At 38.9% G+C, this 25,101-nt stretch overlaps 2 protein-coding genes and 1 long non-coding RNA gene across 5 annotated transcripts in view; 2 read left to right on the top strand and 1 right to left on the bottom strand.

The window, feature by feature from the left end:
* Nucleotides 1–1,263: 1,263 nt before the first annotated feature.
* On the top strand, nucleotides 1,264–8,426 carry LOC147173267 (uncharacterized). The gene is made up of 3 exons (XR_015094794.1): nucleotides 1,264–1,395; nucleotides 2,323–2,381; nucleotides 8,304–8,426. It is a non-coding gene; the product is annotated as an uncharacterized LOC147173267 (long non-coding RNA).
* A 6,486-nt stretch (nucleotides 8,427–14,912) lies between these two features.
* Nucleotides 14,913–17,844, bottom strand: ppic (peptidylprolyl isomerase C). Its single transcript, XM_086075371.1, has 6 exons — nucleotides 17,661–17,844; nucleotides 17,329–17,442; nucleotides 17,165–17,258; nucleotides 16,923–16,990; nucleotides 16,214–16,330; nucleotides 14,913–16,132 (listed from the first exon to the last, which is right to left on the bottom strand). Exons 1-6 carry the CDS (start codon nucleotides 17,841–17,843, stop codon nucleotides 16,004–16,006), a joined length of 705 nt encoding a protein of 234 aa, XP_085931497.1. The 5' UTR covers nucleotide 17,844; the 3' UTR covers nucleotides 14,913–16,003.
* Nucleotides 17,845–17,892: 48 nt separating this feature from the next.
* prdm6 (PR domain containing 6) overlaps nucleotides 17,893–25,101 on the top strand; it is a 33,788-nt gene continuing 26,579 nt past the window's right edge. For all 3 annotated transcript variants that reach the window (XM_086075254.1, XM_086075255.1, XM_086075253.1), the window contains exons 1-2: nucleotides 17,893–17,986; nucleotides 21,280–23,661. The gene's annotated coding sequence lies outside the window, so the exon portion shown is untranslated. The remainder of the gene's footprint in view (nucleotides 17,987–21,279; nucleotides 23,662–25,101) is intronic.

Genomic DNA, 25,101 nt, shown 5'->3' with positions numbered 1-25,101 from the left:
AAAAGTCTACACATTCTGTTCAAATCTCTGTTTTTGTGTTTTAAAAAAAGAGCTGAAGATAAATCATTTTAAAGCTTGAAAAGAGACCGATTAGCTTAGCTTAGCATAGAATGAAAGGGCTCATGTATGTTGTACACGTTACGTATTTGTAACACTTTTGGCCTGGAATTGATGATCCCAACATTTGTCTTGACAGTGATGCATGCGGAGATGGGACTGAGGTACCAGTTGGGAACCGTGAGCTGGGATGGGGTTAAGAGGGGAATGGGCTATTTTTAGAATTAACCAAGAAAGAATGAAACCACGAACTTGAAGATGGGATTCACCAGAAGTGAGAATAATAATCATGCTAGCGGGATGCTAAGCTAATGTGACAACATGAAAAGTGCACTTCAGCTAACTGTCGTAGCGCTAGCGAGTGTGTCATGAGCCGGCATTCATCTCTGTCTGGGGTGTTGACCTCTCACCTTTGAACTCTCAGCCAAGCGCACCGAGGGTCATCATTAGCAATTTCAGGGGGGCCGTTGGGGGCCGTTGGGGGCCACAGGCACCCCTCCGGCTCCAACCATATATTGAATTTACGTTACAGGATTTATGTTATGTGCTATAAATTTCATATTAAGTCTTTACGACAGTTTTAATTTCATTTTTTGATTTCTTAATCTAAAATATTATTGGTACAATATCTGTTACGGAAAAAGAAAGGTGTTATGATTGAATTATAATATTATTACTTCATTATATTACCATAATTAAGTCAAACTACTTATTTTTAAGATTTTTTAAATTTGCAAGTACATAATTGGTTATTTATGATTTATGTTTCAAAAATCATAATTTTACAATAGTCTTTTTTTCCCCCCAAAGTTTTTAAGCATTAAGTTTTTAATCTTAAAAAAAAAAAAATCCAAACACATTTGGAGGTGGATTTAAAAAGATTATTGCAAGCATTGAGCGTAAAAATAAACAAGGTAACATTTACTAATGTACTGTGAGTGTTAACTCTCAATGAAAAATACTATTTTGGAAATGTTATCCTTCTTGTTATTTGTTATTACATGGAATTATGAATGAATGAAAGCGAATATATTATCAGCATGACTATGATGTGTGATATTCTTTTCTCTGGGCTGTCAATCAAAGTCAGAAAGTGGTAGAAATTCCCTCTCAGCTTTTCCATCTGTCACTTTTATTATTGATCACAGCCCAGGGGTCACGAACCCACTCACACACACACACACACACACACACGCACGCACGCACGCGCGCTTGAAGTGACAGCTGTTTTCCCAGCGAAGCTGCTTGTCACAGGCCGGGAACTCCTGCTGCGTGACATCATCAAGATGAGACACAGGTGGGCGGACCTGCTGGGAGTTTGTTGGGCGGGAAGACTCGGTGAGTGTGTGTGTGTGTGTGTGTGGGGGGGGGGGTATCTGTTTATCAACTCTCTTATTCCCAATAGTAACCACTAACCACCTCTTCTGCACAATGGCGGTCATGCACACTTCTAGTGGTGATCAAATGCTAACATGCTAACAGTTTGGAATGCTATATTGCAACCCGAGTGGGCAAAGCAGCAGATTGTTAACATGACAGCTAGCAATTTAAGTTAATAAATCAATGCGGCGCTAACATGCTAGCATTTGATATGCTAAGAGTTAGCAAGCTAGCATCCTGAGTAAAAAAAAAAGCACCATAGTAGATTGGAGAAGGATTTTGTATTTTGCAAGGTAGTCAGGTATTGATGTAGGTGAGTACTGTATTTGTACTGTATTTGTGTTGCTAATATCTGAGCAAGATAGCAACCCAGGTAGAGAAAGTTCTGACGCCGACCAATAAAGATTTTACAACTGTCCCTGCTCCCAAATTCTGTTTGAATGAGGTATGTATAGAGATATGGGATGTATAGCAAACATGCTAACAGTTGCTGCTCTAATATATAGAAAGATGACAACTTGTAATGAGAATTGACAAAATGCTAACCAGCTATCCATTAGAATGCTAACATGTAGCAACTTCAATAGAGATAGCGCTAAGGGTTAAGCGAGGCCACATCTTTCCCTGAAGGTGGGTAGTATTTTAAATGAGCATTGGTAGTACTTTGCTAGCATAGAAAGACAGCAATATGAATAGCGAAATTCTTAATTCTGCGTAATAACAATTTTATATTTTGTCAGCTAATATTTCAATAGAGAATTTGTTAAATGTTAAGTGGCTAAGTGGTGTTAACGTAACACCGATGCTAACGTTCATGGATAACAACAACAACACTAATACATGAAAATATGAGTTGATATTTTAATTTTTCAACTTTTCTACCAGGTGCCACTGGAGTGGAGGAGCTCATGCTACATGCTAATCTGCTAACAAAACATGTGGAGGTAAGACCGTGTAAAAACATCAATGTCACAACACGCTTGTACAACAGCATGAAAATCGGTCATTTTCTCTTTTGTTGCATTTGTGAGTGCCGGCAATTATCTAACCGAAGCTAGGACAGCAACTTCACCAAGCCGCGCCCCCACCAATGCTAAGCTAGGCTAGGTAGCCATAGTGGAGCCCTGCCGCACCTAAAATAAGTTATATTAAAGACCCAGTGAGCCATTGCCGCCACCACCGATGCTAAACTAAGCTATGCTAATGACGATTCATAATTATGCTACATTAACAATTTAGCAAGGCCCGGCTGCTTCCACCACTGCTGCTAAGTTAAGACAACACTAATGACAAAGCAAGAGTCTAGTCCCGCTACCCATGCTAAGCTTAGGTACCTCACCCCACAGCCCTACCGACCTAGCGAAGCCCTGCTCTCACCCCCGATGCTACGCTAATCTATGTTCACAACCTTTCGAGGCCCCACTGCGGCCGCTAAGCTAAAGTACGCTAAAGAGCTAAAGCGGCTGCAAAGCTAGTTCCCTGGCTCGTTCGCTCGCTCTTGCGCTGACGTCGCTGGCTGATGCTATCGCCGCCTTTAATAAGTTGATTAGCGGCGGCGTGCTATCTGCTAACTGCATCTAGATGATGATGCTGATTGGCCGCCGCGCTGCGCCATCCATCTTTTTGATTGGCTAATAACTGGAATCCATCACTGCTGTGTGTGTGTGTGTGTGTGTGTGCGTGTGTGTGTGTGTGTGTGTGTGTGTGTGTGTGTGTGTGTGTGTGTGTGTGTGTGTGTGTGTGTGTGTGTGTGTGTGTGTGTGTGTGTGTGTGTGTGTGGCGAGAGCTTTATCTGCGCCACTTCATTTGATTCCTCTTCTTCTGTGTTCTGTGTCCTATCTACAATGTGTGTGTGTGGTTGTGTGAATCTCTATTGTATAAATCCATAATTCTTGTCAACAATTCTCCCACGTCAACAACATTTTTTCATAATTTTTACATGAAAAGAATTTGTTTTGTTTTTTCCTCCAGTGGTGGGGGGTGTCGAGAGGGGGTCCCAGAAGAGAATGAGAATGAAGACAAAAGAAAAAACAAAAACAGTGAGGACAAATGATTGGGTGGAACAAATGTTATTATTTGATAGGAAATGTTATTTTCTTTATGTTGAAATCGTTTATTTATTTATTTATGAGAACACGTGTGTGTTGTTTGCTGATTAGAAGAAACAAGATGAACACACATTGCTCTTCATTTGGACCAACACAACACTAATAGACATGCTGTGTGTGCGCGTTTGTGAGCGTGTGAGCACTGAGCGGTGTTGCCCTAATTAGGCAGGTCAGACAATTGACCTTGTGTAGCAAGAGCGTGTTAGCATCTGATTGCTAACGTTAGCCAAGTGGCGAGCAGTGATGGATGCACTTGTTACACAAGACAGAACACTAACAACATCCGAGTATAACAGTCACTATGTTACTGGGGGGGGGTGGCCAATTAAGGAAAAAAGATGAAGTTTTTAAAGCAATAAACAATCCTTCAGTTTAATAAAAGGACAATTAATGAGCGAAAAATAATCTTGAATAAATTATGAGATTTGTTTTTTTTTACAAAGATACTGACAGAAAAAAATTAAAACAATATGGGTAAAAAGATGTACTACTGTACACAATCATACAAGATTGTGAAGTAATAAAAAAAAATTGTCTCTGTAATCTGTGAAAAAAAAGGTCAGCTATTTATAGGAATAAGCACACTTTTTTTCAATAAAAAATTGCCAAATTACATGAAATGTTTAGTACTTTTCCTGCAAAACTATTCATTATGTACAGCATTTTAATGTTTAATTAATACTTACTATGTTATTAATTAATATCAAGCAAAGAATGCTGTATTATCCACCCCAAAAAAGTTGCAATAATCGCAAATGATGAAAAAGCAGGCTCCCCGAGACGGAACCCTGGGGCACACCTAATAATCGAATGCTCCAACTTAATCAAAAATATTGTTTATTGAGTAAGAGGATTGCAAAAATGTATTGTAATAATGCGATTTAAAAGTGAGAATAGTCATGACCAAATTCCTATTTTGTTTCTATAGATAGATAAAAGTATGTGCCAATTTGTTTTAAAGATTTTGATGTCACCGACTCATTTCATGTTTTTAGAGAGGTAAAATAATAATAATAATTTTTTTACATTTTCATTCTTATTTTATTGTTTTTTTTTTTTGTCCGTCTTTTTTTTTTAAATTGCGCTTCAAATGCTAAAAAAAGAGGCGAGGTCGGTGTTACTATTGAACGCGGGGCTAACAAATAACTAACAAATGTCCCCTTCACGCAATGTGCACTAGACTACCCCCCCCCCCTTCTCCCCCTCCCTCCATGGAAGCCGCCCTCCCCCACCCCACAAGATGGATGTGTGTGCGTGTGGCCTATGACACACTCATGCTAGTTGGCTTTATTAGCGCAAACTAGTTATTTCTCACGACGTGCGTGCGCGTGTGTGTGTGATAGATTCAGCTGATTGGGTTCATTTGTCAAAGAGTTCATCACTTCCTGTTCTATTTGTCATCTCTGTATCTTCCTTCCTCCCTCCCCGCCAAATTAAAAGCAGAGGCGACGGCGCATCCTTTGTCGGCGCGCACACACGCACACACCTGCTGCACGTGCGCGCGCGCGCACATAGCTCGTGTTGTCATTTGTCATCGACATTTAGTGTGAGCTAAAATAGGACACACACATTCATGGAAGTGTCGTGGTAAAAAAAAAATGAGTTTAAAAAAAAAAAGTAACTTGTCTTAGTTTTTTCGGGTTTTTTTAAGATAGAAAGAAAATTGAAAAATACTAGCAATAATAAAGTCAATGTTTGCTCTTGTAAATAATCGTTAACATAATTCTTTCTGTGATTGGCTGCTGGAGATCACATGTTCCTTATATGGTCATTCTCATCTGCAAATGACCAAAGATGAGATTTGAATCTTTTTTTTTTTTTCATGTTTTGACAATAAGTTGTGTGTTTGCAATGATTCATAATAATACATATCGTCGCTGTAATGTGAAAAACACTTATGGACATTTTTTCCCCATTTTTTATTTTATTTTTTTTACATTTTTGGGATGTCTGCATTCCGTTTCATCCCCAAAATGTAAAAAATTTAAGAAGAAAAAATTTTTTTGATCACATAGCAATTTTTAATGTATTGATTAGATCAACAGAACATGTACATTGATTAGTTATTTTTTTATTATTATTATTATTTTCAGCATAAAAATAGTATACTTGAATAGCACCTTCTATATATTTTCCCATACCAAAATAGAAAATGTATTTAAGTAATTTACATAATCATTTATAATATAATAATTATTAAACGCGAGCCTTACCTGTATATTGTTGGGGTGGGGTTCCTATGCAATCCATCCATCCATCCATTTTCTGTACCGCTTGTCCTCACAAGGGTCGCGGGGGTTGCTGGAGCCTATCCCAGCTGGCTTCGGGCAGTAGGCGGGGTACACCCTGAACTGGTTGCCAGCCAATCACAGGGCACACAGAGATGATGCAATTTGAATTAAAATATATAATATGTGATGAAATCGTCTTTGCATACCTAAAATCATTATAATTAAAAAATGAACATGTAAATTCCTCCTAATTTCAATTTAACATATAACTCATTACAGTAGCTGTAAAATTGACCATGTATTACTATTAACATACGTATTAGTATAAAATACATTACATGTTTTAAAAAGTGTTTCGTGTGATTTAAACTGTATAAGTATATCTTGGGGGGGGGAAATCCTGTTCTGTTTCTCATTATAATACTTCAAATAATGCTTAATATTCAATCTGAGAAAAAAGATGAACGCAAGAAAAGAATCCGAAGCTCCATCGGAGGAGAGAAAAAGAAAAGAGGAGGACGAGGAGGAGCAGCAGTTGTCTCTTCCTCTTTCTCTCTCTTCCCGTGCGCGTGTTCATTAGTTTGGCGTCTGGCTGGTCCCGTCATGTGTGAACGTATCGATTTGCCAGCGTTTTAAACATCAAACACAAGCAAACCCCCAAAAGTCACTCACGCACGCCGACATAACCCAACCAGGGGCTGCCTGACAGAGCATGAGGGAGAGAGAGAGAGGACAACAAAAAAAAAGAGAAGAAGAAAAAAGCTGAACGCGTGCTTGACCTTCATCGGCGGGTGATTGACAGCGACAAAAACAAACACGTGGCCAAGATGCGCCGAACATCAATTACAAACTCGGTTCGAAGATTTCTCGCATGGATTTGTATGCATTTATTACAATCAGTATTCTCGTCATTTTATTTTGTCCAATTAGAGTTCAGCTTATTTTCTTTTTTTTGTTGCCATGTCAATCTAATCTGCCCAGGACCTTCACAATCGCTAGCGCCGGCCCATCCTTAACCAATCATATTTTCAAATTGATCCGATATGATAGCAGCATTTTCAGCGGACTGGTCGCTCAGAGCAAAACTGTTTCAACGGATTGCACACATTTTAGAGTTTAAAACACAGTTGCTGTATATTAACAGCAGCCATTTTCACTGAAGCAACCACTTTCGCTCCCAGCTGTTTTGCTGGATTTTTACTGATTTTGCAAGGGCCACAGAATATTGTGTTCTATTGCTATAAAAACATGGAACTTGCCAAAAAAAAGATTAGAGTCTCGTCTTTCATCAGGAAAAATCTGTTTCCATTTTGCAGAAATTAGCATTAGAATATAGCTAAGTTTCGTCATTATTCACAAATGTGTTTAAACCAGTGGGGAAAAGAGCTCTTTTGCAACATGGCCCTGGTTGATCTCTTATACTCTGCTGCCACCTGCTGGCCATTTTTTGTAATAACTACCATTGCTTTAAGCGGCCTCTTCAGGTCAGAGGTTGCATCAAAGCCTTCTGTATGCTCTCGCATAATTAAAAAACAAACAAACGTATAAATAAATTTTTTGGCACCATGGCAATATTTAAAATAGAACGTTTTTATACATTTTGGAGAGTAAATGAGTTAAACAAGATAAAGCAAGGAATGCTGTAATATAACAATAAAAATGGACAAAAAAATCTAAATATGCTCAAAAGTTGCAGTATTAAAAAAAAAAAACCTGATTTCCTTATAAATATTTTACTTGTAAAATTATGGAAATTATGCTAAAAGGATGAATGAAGAAGAGCAGGATGAGAAGTTTTTATTCTAATTCTTCTTTTTTTTAATAGAAAAATATGTATTTTCTTAATTGTTACAGCAATCTACTCTAGTGTTATGTAACATTTATGGCATGAGTAAGTTGTGTCATTATTTTCAATAACAGTTGTGTTGTCCGTCAGTTGCCATTGTCGGGTATGTTGTCCAGAGGTGGTGGCAAATCCAGGTCCAGAAAAAAGAAAAAAAAAATCCCTGCCACGGTTTGGCTTTAGCCCCTTGTGCTAGCTAGCTCCCTAGCAGGTAACCGAGCACCCGGAGAGCTAGCTAGCTAGCAAAAGAGGCTAATGACCAGAGGTGGCAAATCCAGGTCCAGAAAAAAGTAAACCCTGCCACAGTTTGGCTTTATCCCCATGTGTTAGCTAGCAAGCTAACACATGGTTGTTGTCAGTTGTGTTTTTAGTTGTCGTGTACAGCGAGGTCGTCGAATGATTTTTCAGTTGAATTTGAGTTTTTTGTTAGTCATTCACAACGTTGAAAGAATGTGACGGCGAGGTTCCTCTCTGCAAGTGTTTGCTTGGATCCGGATGACGTCGTGATAGCATCGACGTTTGCGTACGAGCCATATTAAGCTAGCCCCCCAAAATAATAAATGTGACAGGAAGCAGGAAGTAGGGGTTTTTTTTTTGTTTCATTTTTCGTCGGGAGCGAGGGTGACCCGGCCTGAAAACGTCTACCGCTGATCTTCTTCTTCTTCTCTTCTTGCCTTTAATTAGTTTCTGAGGGACGAAGAAGATGAGCAGCAGGCGCAAGAGGAAGAAGAAGAGGTGGAAGACTGGAATGATGATGCTACTAGCACAGGTTAGCGGTAGCACAAAGTCCTGTTCCTCAACAAATACATTATTAAGAATGATAAAAATGATAACAAACAAACAGCTCAATTTGTTTTTTTTGTTGACTTTTCAACACCATTGTTATAATAGTTAGCCAATACAACTAGCATGCTAAAGTTAGCACTTGGCTAAGTGGGTCACAGGAAAGAAGCAACAAGTCAGAACAAACTCATCGAGTTTATTTATATTCAATATTTTACTTATGATACAATATATTCATCTAATATAACATTTATTTGAAACAATAAACGTGAGAAAAAATGGAAATGTAATTTAAATTTAAAATTAATAAGTACTACATGAAGATTTTGAAAACTTTGTTAGATTGTTAGAATATAGATTAAATATGTAAATCTAATATATAATATTTCCTTTCTATTATGATTCTCTCCCTCAAAATAGTAACAAAAAATGCATAAACTAAGACAATTACTATATTTTGTAAACTTTGACCTTTCCCATTAAACAAGTACTTGTTGTCTTATATTTGGACTTTTTACTCGAAAAAACTTTACATGAAATATTTTAATCAAACTTTTTGAAGTATAAAATTTGGCAGTGAACGATGTCGTAGGTGTAGATGGTGTGAAAATCCATGATTAAAACACAAAAGCAGACGATTCCATTGAAAAAAAATTATTAAAAAACTTTCATAAAGGTTGTTCATCACAAAACAAGACAACTTCGAGAAAATAATTTGGTACCAAAACAGGCAAGTCCACCAAACTATGAAATTACACTGAAAAGGATCAAGAAATGTAAATTTCAATCCAAATCTGTATTTGTGAGCTATGCCAGTCAAGTGTGTTAACTGTGAAAAGTAATGGGTGAACTTAAAGCTCCCAGACAGACGGACGTTTTGGCCTCCGTCGGGATCAACGGGATGAAAAAGTGCAAACACTTCGGAGCTGAGCGAGACAGGAAGTGCTGTCGTCTCCGCGAGGACTCTAATTGGACGATGAGAGGCGTCCGAGAGGCCCTCTGAGAACGTGCGGGTGTGAGCGTATATATATATATATGCGTGTGTGTGTGTGTGTGTGTGTCAGCCTTTCGATTTTCTCTTGCATCCCGCTCGCTGTTGTTGTGAGGAGGCGGAGGAGGCGTCGCCGCGGTTACGGTTGCCGGCGGTGACAGGACAGCGTCTGCTCTCGCTTTCTCTCTCCGTTACTTCTGGTGTCTCTCGCCCTGGTCAAGCAAACTCCAGGGAAATCATCAGCATGTTTACTCCGCGCCCCTGCCCTGCGTACCCCCTCCAAGCCACCCACTGTCTCTATCTCATAGACCCCCCCTCCCACACCGCCGGTGACGCCCCCACCTTTCAGCCCCACTTCCCTCCTCAATATTTGTGTTTTGTGCTCCATGATGCTGGTTGTTAGCCTGATGGACAGCTACGACGCTCGCGCGCTTGTAAATGTGCGAAGGAGGAGGTGGGGGGGGGGGGGTGCGCCCGCCGCCGCCTCGCCAATTGGCGTCGAAATGTTTGGGGGTAGCGGGGTGCGAGAGGGGTGTGTGTGTGTGTGTGTGTGTAAAGGGCAGGCAATTGTCGGTGAGGGATGGGGGGGGAAGAGGCCTTGAGAGGCCGATCAATGCGATGTTCACCTGCCGTCCACCTCCCCAATTTAAAGAGAAGGAGCGCTAACGATTTCCCTGGCGCACCACTACCCCCAACCACCCCCGCGCCCGCCGCCCCACCGCCCTCGCACCCTCTTCCCCGCCGCCCAGCGGACCCCGACTGATGACACAAAATGTAGAAAAATTAGTCCTCAGCCAAGCAAAAGCGCAGAGAATTAGCAGGCTAATGGCGCGTCGTTAAGATGCCGTTAAACGCGCGGTGGCGTGAGGGATGCGTGCGCAAACGCAAACAGACGGCTGCGCAATTAGCGGCACATTAGCTGCTAAACTAGCCGCTAACGAAGAGAAGCTACCGTTGTGCAGCTTGTACCACTGCGGATGCTAACATTAATATCGGTAACTTTTGGCAACTGGCATCGCTTTCCATTTTTCCACATCTGCTGCTAGTGTTCGTAGACATTACTTTAGCATTATTGTTTGTTGCTGCTAGCATCACGAGAACAAATTAACGGTAACACAACCAACAGCCCAACCAGGCCACACCCAATGACGTCACGCAAATAGCTGCCAATCGAGATGCTAACGGACGCTGCACAGAGAACGGCTATGGACGCTAATGTTGTAATGTTAGCATTGCTTTCGCAACAATACAACTGACAAAAAAAACTATGCTGCTAGTGTTTGTAGACTTTACATTAGTATTATTGTTTATTGCTGCTAGCATCACGATAACAAATGAATGGTAACAAAACCAACAGCCCAACCAGGCCACACCCAATGACGTCACGCAATTAGCTGCTAATCGAGCTGCTAACGCTACACAGGGAGCGGCTATGGACGCTAATGTTGTAATGTTAATTTTTATCCATTAGCATCGCTTTCCACTTGTTAGCGGTTAATCATTAGCATAAAATTCTCTAGCTGGTAGCATAACAAGCATTGTCAGCATCATGACTGTCAGAAATAGTCACCAAGTTGATAGCAATACTAGCCGTTAGCATCATCTGCCCTACTCAATTACATAATCTACAACACAACCAACAATACAACTGACAAAAAAACTATGCTGCTAGTGTTTGTAGACTCTACATTAGTATTATTGTTTATTGCTGCTAGCATCACGAGAACAAATTAATGGTAACAAAACCAACAGCCCAACCAGGCCACACCTGATGACGTCACACAATTAGCTGCTAATCGAGCTGCTAATGCTACACAGGGAGCGTCTATGGACGCTAATGTCATAGCCGTTAGCATCATCTGCCCTACTAAATTACTTAACCTACAACACAACCAACAATACAACAGACAAACAAACTATGACTCCTGGAGTGTAAAAGATAGAAAAATTAATCCCCAGCACAGCACGCAGGCAGAAAATTAGCTGGCTACGGGCGCATTGTAAAAATGGCGTTAGTACGCGTGCCGGCGACGCTCTGCTGCATGAGGGATGTTCACGCAAACGCAAACGGACGGCTGCGCAATTAGCACCATATTAGCCGCTAATGTAGCCGCTAATACCGCATATGGAGGCAGACTAGAAAACATGCGAGGCTTGAATATCAGCATTGGATGCTCGTGTAACAACACTGACATGGTTGGTTACACAAATCAAGCGCGTGAGGTGATTGATGCTAGTTACGCTAACAGTTAGTAATGCTATGATAATACTGCAATGGAATATGAGGCCACTGGCCAAGTTTTCTGCCTTTACGAAAAGTTTCTCTTCGTGTTCAAAGCGCCGTCCGTCTCGCCTCTCGCAATCTCTCAGTTTCTCGTATTGACGCGCGGATGAGAAGAAGAAAGAAGAAGAAGAAGACGACGGAAAAAGAAAGAAAGAATGCCTCCAGGCCGGAGAGGGCGGAGGATGATGCCGCACACAAAGTTGTCGATGTTTTGGCAGACGGGCTAACAAAGACGGTGAGGAAGAAAGAAAAGGACGGCTGAGAGCAAAAGGGATGGCGAGGTTTTTAAATGGTCCACGGGGAGGAAGAAGGCGCGAGGATTAGGGGGAAGAAGTGGTGGAAAAGAAAAGGAAAAAAAAGAGGAGGGAGCGGAAAAACAGAATAAGAGGAAGGGGTAGAGGGGGGGAAAAGAAGAGGAGGATGAAGAGAAGGGAGAGAAGCAAAAATGAGCAGTCGAGGTCGAGGAGGGTTAAGATGAGCAAGAGGAGGAGGAAAGGAGGAAAAGGTAGTAAGGGAAGAGGAGGAAAATGAGGTGTAAAAAAATCCAGAGTAAAAGTAAGAGCAGGGAAAGGCAAAGAAGAGAAGAACAAGAATAGGACAAAGGAGGAAGGGATGAAGAGGAGGAAGGGGAGAAAGGGTTGAGGAAGATGAGGAGAAAGAGAGGAAGAAGGGTGAAAAAGGAAAACAAGAAAAAAGGATTAGGAGGAGAGGAAAGAAGTGGTGGAGAAGTGAGAGGAAGAGGATGAGGAAGAAGATGGTGATGAAGGCTTCTACTTCTTGTTGTTGTCAGGATCAATGGCCGCAAAGCAAAAGAAGAAGCGAGCCAGAGAATCCGCGGAAGGATGACAGGACTCATTATCAACTAACCACGCACACACACACGCGCACGCACGCACGCACGCACACACACCACTTGCCTGCGTGTGTGTGCGCGCGGGCGCTGGGACAGTGTTGTCTAAAGGTCAACAACAACACATCGCCAACACAACATGCCCCGCGCCGCGAAATGCTAAGCGCTAACCCCGTGAACTGCTAACACTACCAGCGTACAAATGCGGAAAAAGGCACCTCGGAATTCACTTTACAGGGTGTTTTAAAGAGCTAATGCTAAAATGATAAATGCTACCTTGAGAGCTAACAAATAATCTGCTGTATGCAAATCGTAATAGCTCGTTCGTCTTATAAATGCTGCTTTGAGTGCTAACATGCTATTTACTCCCTTGAGAGCTCATGCTAACCTGATTTAATGTTAATTTAACAGCTAACCTGATAAATGGCACATCTAGAGCGAAGAATGCAAACCTGCTATATTCTGCTATGAAAGCTAACAGCTAAAACTAAAAAATGAAAAAAACCTCTACTAAATGCTATTGCCGGTGCTGATGCTCATCTGCTAAATGCTACCTGGAGAGCCACAGCTGACCTTATAAACACTAACACTCACCTGCTAAATAATGCCTTAGGGCTAAGTGGATAAATGCTACCTTGAGATCTCATACCAACTTGTTAATGCGATTTTGACAGCTACAATCCCTTAAGCGCTAACCTGCTCAAAGCTCCTGCAAGAGTTAACACTTACCTGCCATAAGCTACCACAAGAGTTAGTGAATAACCTGCGAATTGATTCCATCAGAGCTAACATTAACCTGCCAAAGAACATACAATAGTAGAATTGTAATGTTCCTGTGAGAGCTAATGCTAGCCCACTAAATGCTACGTTGAGAGCTAATTCTAGACTGACATATGGACCGGTGACAGCTAACAGCTAAGTGTTAAATGTTACCCAGGTATATTGAGCAGTATACTATATATTTGATGATCATATTTCATGCTAACATTAGCCACCAGCTTCCTAAAAATGCTAATGATATGTTAACATGCTAATAAACTCAATGCAATCTTGACAGCTAACGGCTAATCTACCAATTACCTCTGTCGGTGCTAATGCTGTCAATACTGTTGAATGCTAACCTCGAAAGCTAATGGCTAACCTGCTAAAGAAGAAAAACAGTAGCTGTTGTAATGGTAACAAATATGATTGTGATACTTTTGTGTGTTGTGTGTTTTCACGTGTCAGCTGTAAAAATGTTGATATTTTCTTGATTTGCGTACTTGTTGACATTTGAGTTGCACTGATGTATTTTCTTGTTTTCTCCTGAGCTTTTCCGTTTGTTTTCTTGACCTTTTGTCTTTTTTCCCGCTCGCTAACGTGCACTAGCAGGCCAGCGTCTTGTCTGTCCACCGCCAAAACAAATGTGCTCATTAGCACCTTCTGGTGTCATGCCGCCTGTCAGAATCCCTCCCACCCCACCAAACCCCCCCCCGCGCCAAAACCTTTACGCTGCCGCCGTCATTAGCACGTTAGCGCCGGCCGCTTAAACCAGCTGTCAATTAGGAGCAGACGCTTTTTGTTGTCTAAACACGCAGTCAATGTTGGCTTGTGTTTACATAGAAATGCTACTCCCAATTAAACCATACATTAAAAGCAGCAGCACTTTAAGTAAATAAATCAATTGTACTTGTTGAAAGTCTTATAATTGTATTTATTTATTGAAATTGTAGATATTTGAACATTTTCATTATTCGACATCTTGATTTGTTTAAAATACCAGGAATTTTTATTGTCTAAATAGCTATTCAGATACATTGGTTTACATCTTTATTTAATTCAGTTATTTTTAAAACAAACAGCATATTAAGTATAAAAGTTTAAAAAAAAAAATATTCATAGAAAATTGTATACAGTATTGTTTTTGTTTTTTTACTTTGGTTAATTCATTTCTTGAATATCTTTTCACTTTCAGATTATTATATTTAAACAATTTTTAATAAAAAAGTTTCATTAGGTTTAATTCTTTCAGATTATTATATTTAAGCAATTTTTAATAAAAGTTTCATTAGGTTTAATTCTGATTTATTTGTAATACCTATTAATATTTTATTTTTTATATGCTTTATATTTTATAATTTGGTTACATTGTTATTCAAATGCCTTTAATTCATTTATTCTTGACATTTAATTATTAAATTACAAATATTTTTAAATTACATTTCTTGAATTTAAACTAATTTGCTTCATTAGTTGAATAATCTAGTTAATTCATTTCATCTGTATAATCCAAATGATAAAAGTGAAAAACAGATATACTAAAAATAACAATAGCAAAAACGTTGATTTTTTTTTTTTTTTAATGATGAAACCAAATATATATATATATTTTTTTTAAAGATGGGCAAACAAGGAGGCGGTTTATTTGGCACTGACATTTATTGTAAACAACAATAATGATAATATTGGTAATAAAATCATGTGCTGCGATTGGAACAACGTGATCTATTGATGACATCATCATATTCACAGTATGATAGTGGTTAGAAAAGGAGCACAGTGAAGCGGGACGCTAACATGCTTGTTAGCGTTGTTTCATGTAAACATATTTAATGTGATATGAATTTTTCTTTTTAAAATGTACATTTGTGTCGCTACAGTTTGCATATGTTTTCATTGTTCAAAGGAGAATATTGGGAATGCATAGCAAAGACAGCACATGCAGCTGTCAATCATCGTCATAGCACCGACTAAACTTTATGACATTATTAAAAAGTCATTCGCCTTCAAATTTAACTTTGATCAAGTTTCTTCAGATTATTTTAACAATTTTATGTTTTTAAACGATTAGTTTTGAACACTTAACAGACAAACACTTAAGAGGTTGCCAGAAGCTCCTGCGAGCTCATGAACAAAAGAACGTTAAAGTTTGGCACAATTAATTTCAAATTACTGGTAGAAAATATTTTCCTAAAATGTTTGTTGTTGTTGTTCAAAACATTGAAGAGGTTAAAATGAACAAGATGATTTAGAAGACTGAACTGCTAACAAAGGAATGTGTGAATTTGGCACTTTTTAAGCTCATTTCCAAATTGAAAAACATTTAATTAAACTACTTTGTGTTTAACAAAAAGTCAACTGAATTATTTAGATGACAAAAACTTTTTAAACAATTTTTTAACCCTTTAAAACATTTTACCGATAACTTCACACTAAAAGTGCCGCCAGCAACGTGCCGCTATCGTGCTAACAAATTAACGATTCATAAATTTATATATATAAAATTCACACCTTAAGATAATTTTTACATTTTCTTATGCTGTTATGTTTTGAACATTAAAAATAAACATTGAAGAGGTTTAAATGCCACTTACATGATTTAGAAGACAAAAACAGTGGCTAACATTTTGCTGCTAGCCTGCTAACAAGCGAATGATGTGCCGACTTTTCACATTTCTCCAAGATTTTTCTCATAAATCATGAATATTTTTGATGCTCTACCACCCGTCCACGTCGACGCTAAAAGGTTCTTTGACGGCGATGCGTCCGCTGTTGACCAAGACGCACTCGGCGTATGGCAGGTTTCTATCGTTGGTGTCTTGGAGCTCGATGGTGTGCACCACAGACTGTCAAATGACATCATAACATTTTAAAATTATGATTATTAATAGTACATACAGTACATAGCATAATGTGTTTGGACTCACCATGCCGGCGAGGACTTTCCCAAAAACCACGTGTTTCCCATCGAGCCAGGGTGCTTTGGTGGCCAAGATGAAGAACTGCGAGCCATTGGTGTCTGCGCCCGCATTAGCCATGCTTACCTATAACAAAAAAAAAAAGAGATTTTATTCATATTTATGTACTAATATTTTTATTGGAGATTATAAAAAAATTTATATATTTTTTTAAAGATGCAATTTCAGCCTTTTACAGTCAGCTCGCCAAATGCTAACATTATACATGTAAAAAAACCTAGCATTTTAATGTGCTAGCTAGCAAGTACGAGTGAAAAAATATGATCAAATACGTAAACATGTTTTCATGTTAGCTACAAGCATTAACACAAATGAACAACACTAATGTAACCTAAAGTAAACAGTTGAAGAAAGTTTGCCTTTTGAAAAATTTGCACATTTTGCTAGCATGTGGGTTAGCATTAGCATTAAAGTGACGACATAATATGATTGAGCTCGTTTCACACACTAACTAGGTAACTGAATTGTTAGCTTAACATGTTAGCATTTCCAAAAGGTTTGTTTTGTGTTGGCTGATGATGAAAAAAAAAAAAAGCAGTTACATGTGACATATGCTAGTTCGAAATGTTAGCATTTTTATATAGCTGATTGAGTGAATTAAGAAGCCAGCAAGAAAAAGTTGCATATCTTGATTTAAACCCAGTAGCTAACGGCGTACCCATCCCGCCGAGCTGTGCTTGAGTTTGAAGTTTTCATCAGGAAACGTCGTCCCGTAGATGCTGTGACCTGAACCATCACAAGAACGTAGCTTAGCATTAGCATCATCCAACTTTTGTCATCAAGTATGTAGCTTAGCATTAGCATCACCATATGGCGATAATGTAAACACGAATTCATGTTTATCTCGTGGTAGCATTAGCACATAGCTTATGTTCAACATTGTGGTGGTGGCCGCGGTACCTCCAGTTCCGTCTCCCGCAGTAAAGTCCCCTCCTTGGATCATGAAGTCTTTGATGACCCGGTGGAACTTTGTGCCTTTATAACCGTAGCCTTTCTACAAACAAACAAACACGCACACACACTTAGTACATAGTAATAGGAACACTAATGGTCCACGGTCTTACCTCTCCGGTTGCCAGGGCAACAAAATTATTGACAGTGAGCGGGACCACCTCTCCGAAGAGGCCGATGACGATGCGGCCAACCTCGTGACCCGCCACAGCGATGTCAAAAAACACCTGCACAAACACACAATTGCTGTCAATCCATCAAAGCTCTCAAAGGCGCCGAAAGTGAAAATTATGTCATTCTTATACAAGTTTATTTATTGTTTCATATTCATAGTATAATGCCCACGTGTGAAGCTGTGCGCGCGCACGAGCAAAGATAAACATACACATACCGACATGCTAACAACACTAAAGCTAACCGTGACAGATAAAACGCTAACACGCACCTTCTCGGTGACTTTAGGTCCGCTGACTCCGCTCCGTGAAGCCGCCGCCGAGCCGAGGCAGGCGGCGTCCAGAAGCAGCAGCAGGAGCAGCTTCGAGAGACGCTCCATCTGGTTCAGGAGCGGAAAGGAGGAATCACTGCGGCGGCGCTCAGCTGGGAGGATGGCCTGGAAACACAGCGTCATTGGCGGATACGTCATCAGAGAGCAACCCCCCCCCCCTCCTTCTTCTCCTCCTCCTCCTCCCCCCTCCCATCCTCCTCCTCTCTCACCAGCGAAATGGAAGTTCCGCCCACTTAGGCGAAGCAGGAGGGAAAGAAAGAAACAAGGTGAGAAGATGTAAAGTTATTAAAAACACTTATGAAGTGCTCAAATACTTATAAAGTGCTCAAATACATTGTCTCATATCGACGATTCACATGTTCACCTAGTAGTCCTTCGCGTAGCTTAGCATTAGCATTAGCATTGATAATGTTTGATGTCATAATTTACTGACATTTTGTCGTGTAGCACTTAGCTTAGCATTAGCATTAATGTTGCTTATGTCATAACACATACATCTTCATCTCCTCTTAATGGAACACGGACTTGCCATCTAGTTATTAATTATGTCGTTTGTCTATGCTTCATAAAAGTAAAAAAAAAACAAAACAGTTAATCATGTAACTAGTCTGTCAATGCTCAATAAAGATGGTTAAAAAATAGTTATGAATCATGTAGCTTAGCATTAGCATTCATGTTGATACTAAAATATGCATAACAATACGAATGAGTTAATCATCTTAAGCACTTAAAAATTCAGTAATGTCTCATTTAAAAAAAAAAAGAGTTAATAGTGTTTGAGGAGTTAATAATATTTGAAGGTTTAATGCATTTAAAAAAAAAAACTGCATTCAAGGGAAGCAAATCTGCAAAAGAGAATAAAAGTCCCTGATGAATATCTGTCAATGCACATGAATTATAATAGTCAGCCTGCGGTGACCTTAACGCGCGCGCGCGCACACAGCGTGTGCGTGTGTGAGTGTGTAGTTTTATCGGTCTCCTGTCAAAGCGACCCGTCCATTCGTCTTTTCTCGCCGCCGTCCGCTGAATTAATTAAGCAGGAATGTAAATGTTTTAATTGAATGTCAAACAGGACCTTAACCACATGCGCACGCGCACATGCACACGCGCGCGCACACACCCACACACACACATTGGGTTTACATGTCTAGTGAGGCCATCTCATTGACATAATGAATTTCCTAGCCCCTCCCCCCTAACCCCAACCATGAACAATTATTTGATATAACCCCCCCCCCCCCCCCCACACACACACACACACTTCTTCATAGCTAAGTGAGGTACACACACACGAGCAACATCTCGCATGCCATTTTTTAGATTGTTAGTGTCATGCTGATTGTTTTCTTGCTAGTTACGTTTAATTGTTGTAACGTTAATGTTGTTACATTAGTTGCAGAACTGTCAAAATTAATTGACAAGTAATCAATTATCAAATTAATTTACACATATTTTAATATATACGAGTAATCGTTTGGAGCATTTTATAATTCTAAATGCTCCAAATTGGCTGATTTCCGCACATCAACCGTAATTGTTGACTGATTTTTGTAGATTTGACGTTAGTTGCATTCCATTCATTGTTTTGTTGGTTCTTTTAATGTTAATATAACGTGTGCTTGCCTTGTAACACTTTCAAGTTCAACATGTCGGCCATGCTAGTTGAGGTGAAAGTGATGTATTTGTTGAATTCATTGTTATTTGTGTTACGTTTAGGGGTAGGCCGATTATCGGCGCCAATATCGGGCATTGAGAATATCGGTATCGGCCGTTGTTCAAAATCTGACGGCCGATAAAAGGTCAATTTTAAAACCATTTTCATCTGAGGGAACTATTTGTTAAAATTTTCAGTTAACTTTATGAGAGATGCTCCTGAGCCTGGGAACTTTCTGAACCTTTTGTTTTTGTTCGACATTCAAACAAAGAAAATGTGAAATTTTAAGATTTCAGGATTTTTTTTTAATTTAGGAAAAAACAGAGTTATGGGATTTACTTCTTTAAGTTTCCATTTCATTTTTTAAGACGTACTGATAACCTGATTTTTTTCCCCCCGACAAATTTAAAATGAAGTCTAATATAAAAAAAAAGACTTTTGTATTTTAACATATTTTGCCGCCAATCCCCCCCCCCCCCCACCTTCCCCCCTCCCCTTACTGAAAATGAATATCGGCTTCAAATATCGGTTATCGGCCTCCTTGACTACTAATAATCGGTATCGGCCCTAAAAACATCTATCTTTAGTTACGTAACCGATTCTAGTTTTGACGTTGTCTTCTTGCTGCTTTCTATTAATCGTGTTTACGGTCGTTGTTTTCTTGTAACTCGTGTTGTGCTCGCGCTGCTCAAGAGCACTTTTTCGCATCTCGTTTGATGTGTTTTCCGTTATTTTAGGCATGAAAATGTTTCATTTCCAGATGACGTGCGCGCGCGGGGGGTTAAAGTTGACGCGGCGATGGGAGCCGTGTGTGCGTTTGCGTATGTGTGTGTTTGCTTGTTAATAAGTTGTTTTTGTGTGCAAATAATTAGCTTTCCTTGTAGAAAATGATGAATTTGGGCAGTTAATTCATCGATCGGCCGATGCGCTGGGCTGTGGAAAAGTCATTAATCAATGCGTGAAAAGAGCTAATTCTCCTCCCGCCGCTTCCTCCGAGACGACACAAAAACAACACAACACACACCTCACACGCCTCCTCACGCTGCTGCAGGGAAATATATATATATATTTTTTTAATGTTTCACATATATGGTGGCTTCTTTCTTTTTCTTTTTTGCTCCTTTAGGAAAAACAACCAGCGGACAATTTATTAAAAACGACACCATGAGCAACACCTTGAAAAAAAAAATTATGAATATTTTCGTATGAATGTTTATTAATAAAGTGAATTATCAAAATAGCTCATCATGGTAACAAAAGTAAAAAAAGAAAAAGAAAAAGAAGCAAAATGTGGAAAATAGTAAAAATGGTTTGCGTTTCTTTAGTTGTTAAGTTTCTGAGCTGTGTGACAATATTATTACTGTTAAGTTAATTTTGTGACTTCTTTGTGTCACATTTTGCCAGTTGTGTTACATTAGTTATGCTACTTAAACTTACAAAAAAAATCAGTAACAAGCAAGCTAAATACTATCAATTACTGACCATAAACTACTCATTAAAGTTGATATAAGTTATGTTAATGTGTTGCGTTACAAGTAGGGCCTGACCGATTAATCGGTCGCCGATTATAATCGATTATTTTGCCCTTCAAACATTGGCCAAATGGCCGATTGTTTTCCGGTGTGTTATGTTTGCGTCAATTGTTTTATTCTATTTGTTTTCCGTCAGTTGTGTTACGCTAGTTGCGTTACATTAATCATACATTTCTTCTTTGTAAGAATCATTTCCTTGGCAGAAGATGGTTACTGTTCAAATCCTTCATAAACCTAAAAAATGAAGACGTGATTGAATATTAAAATAATAACATAGGTGACTGTTTTCGTTCCACGCAGGATTGTTGTCAAATAACAAGCGCATGACGTGACAAATGGGTGACTTTCTTTCCTTTGTTTTTCTTCTTTTCAGATGCGATGATTTGAAGGATATGGAATGTGGCATCCCTCAGGGAAACATGCCGAGTCCACTTCTCTATCGTTGACATTGTTTTTAATCGACTACTTTATTAGCATTCAAAACAATCAACTATTCTACACGTCTTGTTAATCACGACATGTTTGTGTGTTTAAAAGCTAGCCGTCGGAACGTGATTCGCTAACGACGCGCCGGGGGCCGCCTCCCTCCCTCCTTCCCACCCGCTAGCCAGCATTCTTGGAAAAAAGTGAAAAAGTGTCTTTTGGGCCGGCGAGAGTTCATGCGGAGACGCTGGCGTGTTTGTGTTTTTGTTCCTTATCAATCCAGAGCCGCTCGCCAGGATGACGGATGGCGGCTGTCACGCCGACGCTAGTCATAACAACGCGCGCCTTTACGTGTTCCGCCGTTTAGCCCGCGTCCTTATCCGCGCCTGCGCTCGCTGACTGATGTGCTGCGTATGTGTGTGTACAAGTGCACGTGTGTGTGTGTGTACAAGTGCACGTGTGTGTGTGTGTGTACAAGTGCACGTGTGTGTGTGTGCGTGTACCATAGCAGTCAGCTAGCAAGCTACGGGTCGCGGATAACAAGACCGACCCAAAAACACAATGAGCTCAGCTGTAATCTGTCTTGTCTGCACACGCACGCACACACACGCACGGACGCGCACACACGCGCACGTTGCTAAGGAAGTCAAGGCCAGTCAAGCTAATAATAACAATCAGCAAGTAATAATAGTAATAATCTTCACGCCAAACAAAGTGCGTCAAAGGAAGAATTAAGAGGGAAAGTAAAAGTTTGACGTCGTCATAGCAACTGCTTGTAAAATAACAACAAACATGTCTTACCCTTTGTTGCCTTCAGAGGGTGCTGCTACTCGCCTGAACGTACAAACAGAATTTGTCTTTTCCGTTTACGTTTAGTTGTTGCGTTACAGTTGTTGTGTTTTCTGAGAGTTGTGTTACGTTAAAAGTATTATGTTAGCTGTTTTCATTTGGTCGTTATGTTTTAGGGCTGGGTATCAGTTCATATTTCCTCATTCGATTCGATTTCGATTCGCAAAAGTTCAGTTTGATTCGATTTCGGGTTTTCTTTTTCCCCCGATTCGATTCGATTCACTTGTTCAATACGATATTAATAATAATTATAAATAACAAGGACATGATAAAAAAAAACTCCACAAACATTACATATAAATTAACAAGATTCTGAATTGTCATAAAGTGCTATAAGTCAGGCCTTTCATAAATATAAGAAAATACTTTTAAATTCATGTAAACAGTAAATTTCAAGAAAACAGTCACATACAAAAAAACATGGCCTTTAAAATTCTGTTGTTGTTAATTTATGGGAAAAAATAGATATTAAAATAATCGATTTATGGTTTTATGAATGGATATCACGCTCAAAAGGGAAAATCGATTCAATATCGATTGTTCCATTTTTTTAAATCGTATTTTTGGGCCTGAAACCGATTAATGGTATTTCAGTTAATTTCAATCGGAAAATTTGATATATGAGTAATTTGAGTTAATCCAGGTGTTGGCTCATAAAAATAGAGCCCATATGATATTTTTTAGATTTTTTTTACCGATACTGATATTTGGCAGAATAAAACTCTGATAACGGAATAATTGGACGATTCATTTGAAAAATATACAATGAGTAAAATAACATCATTTTTGCTCCCTGAATGCTTACAACAACAAAGATATGAACATTTGACTTGTTTTACAATATTTTAGTGTTTAACTTGACAACAGAGAGAAAAAAATGCCCAAAATTGGTTGATAAAAAAAAGAAGAAGTTTGAATCTCATTGTCTTTGTTTTATGTTGTAATGTGTTCATGTGGGGGGGAAATCGGACCAAAAATGACTGACATCGGCCGATTGCAACAAGCAGGCGACTGCTGGGAGGAGCCTGACATGCAAATGAGCACATTCTTTATCATTTTGAAATCCTTAAAAATTGTGGTAACAAGAAAAAAAAGTCACGTTTCCTTGTTTCTAACGTCAGTTCAAAGTTCACATGTAGGCTGCGCGTCACCAGGGAACATGTGTGTGCGCGCGCGTGTCTGTCGGAGGTCCGAGAAAAAGAGAGATGGGGGGGCGTGTGCGGCACTCGGTCACGTGCTGCTTTTTTTGGCTGCCGAGGCGCGCGGGACACAACATCATCTTCCTCCTTTTCTTCATCCTCCTCCTCTTGTTTGAGGTCGAGGAGCGAGAGAATGAGAGAGAGAGCGAGCGAGTGTGCGTGCGTGCGTGTGTGTGTGTGTGTGTGTGTGTGTGAGTGAGTGTTCCTCCATGAAGAAGAAGAAGAATCGAGGTCGGACGTCAGCGCTCCTCAGCCGCACACGCGCGCACAGCCTCACCGCACCGGTAAGCTTATTACTGTTATTGTTGTTGTTATTATGACACACTTTTTTTTAATTCTTTTTTTTTTTCCCATAATTGCTTCATTTTAATTTTTGACTGCCATCACTGAATGTTGTTTTTTTTTTTGCTTAGATTTGCAACAACTTTGCGGGCGTTTCGACTCGATGAACACGTTTTCATAATTGAACAAAATCCAACATGTCGATGTGCTTTTATGGCTTTTTATTGTTTTTCTTGCGATTTACAAGTTGACCAAAAAAAGTCGATCGAGTGGACCAAATGCCCTCAAGTCGTCCTTGTTTTTGTTTTTTTGAAGTTTGTGCGTTAAGTTGTTGTTTTTGTTTCATTTTTGAAAATATGGTTGACCTCAAATACGCGCTGACTCGGCACGTGCAATTTGTGGGCTTTTTGTTTGTTTGCACCAAATGAGAGATGATGTTGAAATCTAAAATTAATATTTCGGTCAAATTAATCTTCTATCATTTTTTGTAGGTCGAAATCTAATTACAATTTCAGTTATTACACTTGACAATTACAAAGTTGGCATAATTGTAAACAAAAATAACATATTCTTAATACTCAATTTGAGTTGTTTAAATGTATATATATATTTTTTTAAATGGCAAATTTCATACAATACAATACATCTTGTTTGCTCCAAAAGGAACTTACATAATTATAATAATTTGATTTGTCTTCATATTTTTTAAATGTTTGATCATTTTCTTGTTTTGTATAAAAAAAATAAGCGTTTGATCGTTTAATCGTAATTTCAATTATTACCCAAAATCATCGAGATGATCATTTTTTTCCATCATTGAGCAGCCCAATTTTTTTTGCATCATTTATTGAAAAGAAATTGAACAGTAAGATTTGACAGAAAAATATTTAAAGAAGGCTTTTTTTGCACATCAGTCAGTTTAGTTATTACTTAATATATTCCTTATTATGGCTTATTGAAGCAAATTACATGATGTATTTTTTTAATTTATTATTTATTTTAGTGTTATTATTATCATTCTATTTATTTATTTCATTTTTTTACTTATGTATTATTTGTATTTATTTATTTTGTCTTTTTATTTTTTTATTTTTTACAACTATTGTATTCATTCTTTTTTAAACTGCATTGAAGTCTGCCTATAAATGTATTTTGGTGTGTGTGCGTGTAATTGACACGATTTGCCTATTATCAAAGGAACTGTTTAAAAGCGGCATGACAGACGTGCGTTTTATGTATTCAGCGACATATTTACGTCATCATTAAAGTCCATTCAACATATTTACGCCGTCATGAAATGCATTCCATTACATTCGACATATTGATGATGTTAAATTGAATACACTTTTCATGACATTATTTATATCTATGATTGATGTGAAATTACATTTTAGGTGGGAATTCACTCAACTCCATTTGTATTTCAATTCAAAAGCATGTAT

Source organism: Leptonotus elevatus, chromosome 5 (assembly GCF_054856555.1).
Source record: "Leptonotus elevatus isolate MCC_2025b chromosome 5, RoL_Lele_1.0, whole genome shotgun sequence".
Taxonomy (NCBI): Eukaryota; Metazoa; Chordata; class Actinopteri; order Syngnathiformes; family Syngnathidae; genus Leptonotus; species Leptonotus elevatus.
The sequence above is the reverse complement of the archived record's forward strand: the minus strand, read 5'-3'. Positions and strand labels throughout refer to the sequence as shown.

Coding starts and splice junctions, on each gene's coding strand:
- ppic (XM_086075371.1), bottom strand. CDS start 17,843: ATGACGCTGTGTTTCCAGGCCATCCTCCCAGCTGAGCGCCGCCGCAGT. Junction 16,991..17,164: donor TGCGGGAGACGGAACTGGAG/GTACCGCGGCCA, acceptor GTGATGGTTCAG/GTCACAGCATCTACGGGACG. Junction 16,133..16,213: donor GGAAAGTCCTCGCCGGCATG/GTGAGTCCAAAC, acceptor GTCATTTGACAG/TCTGTGGTGCACACCATCGA.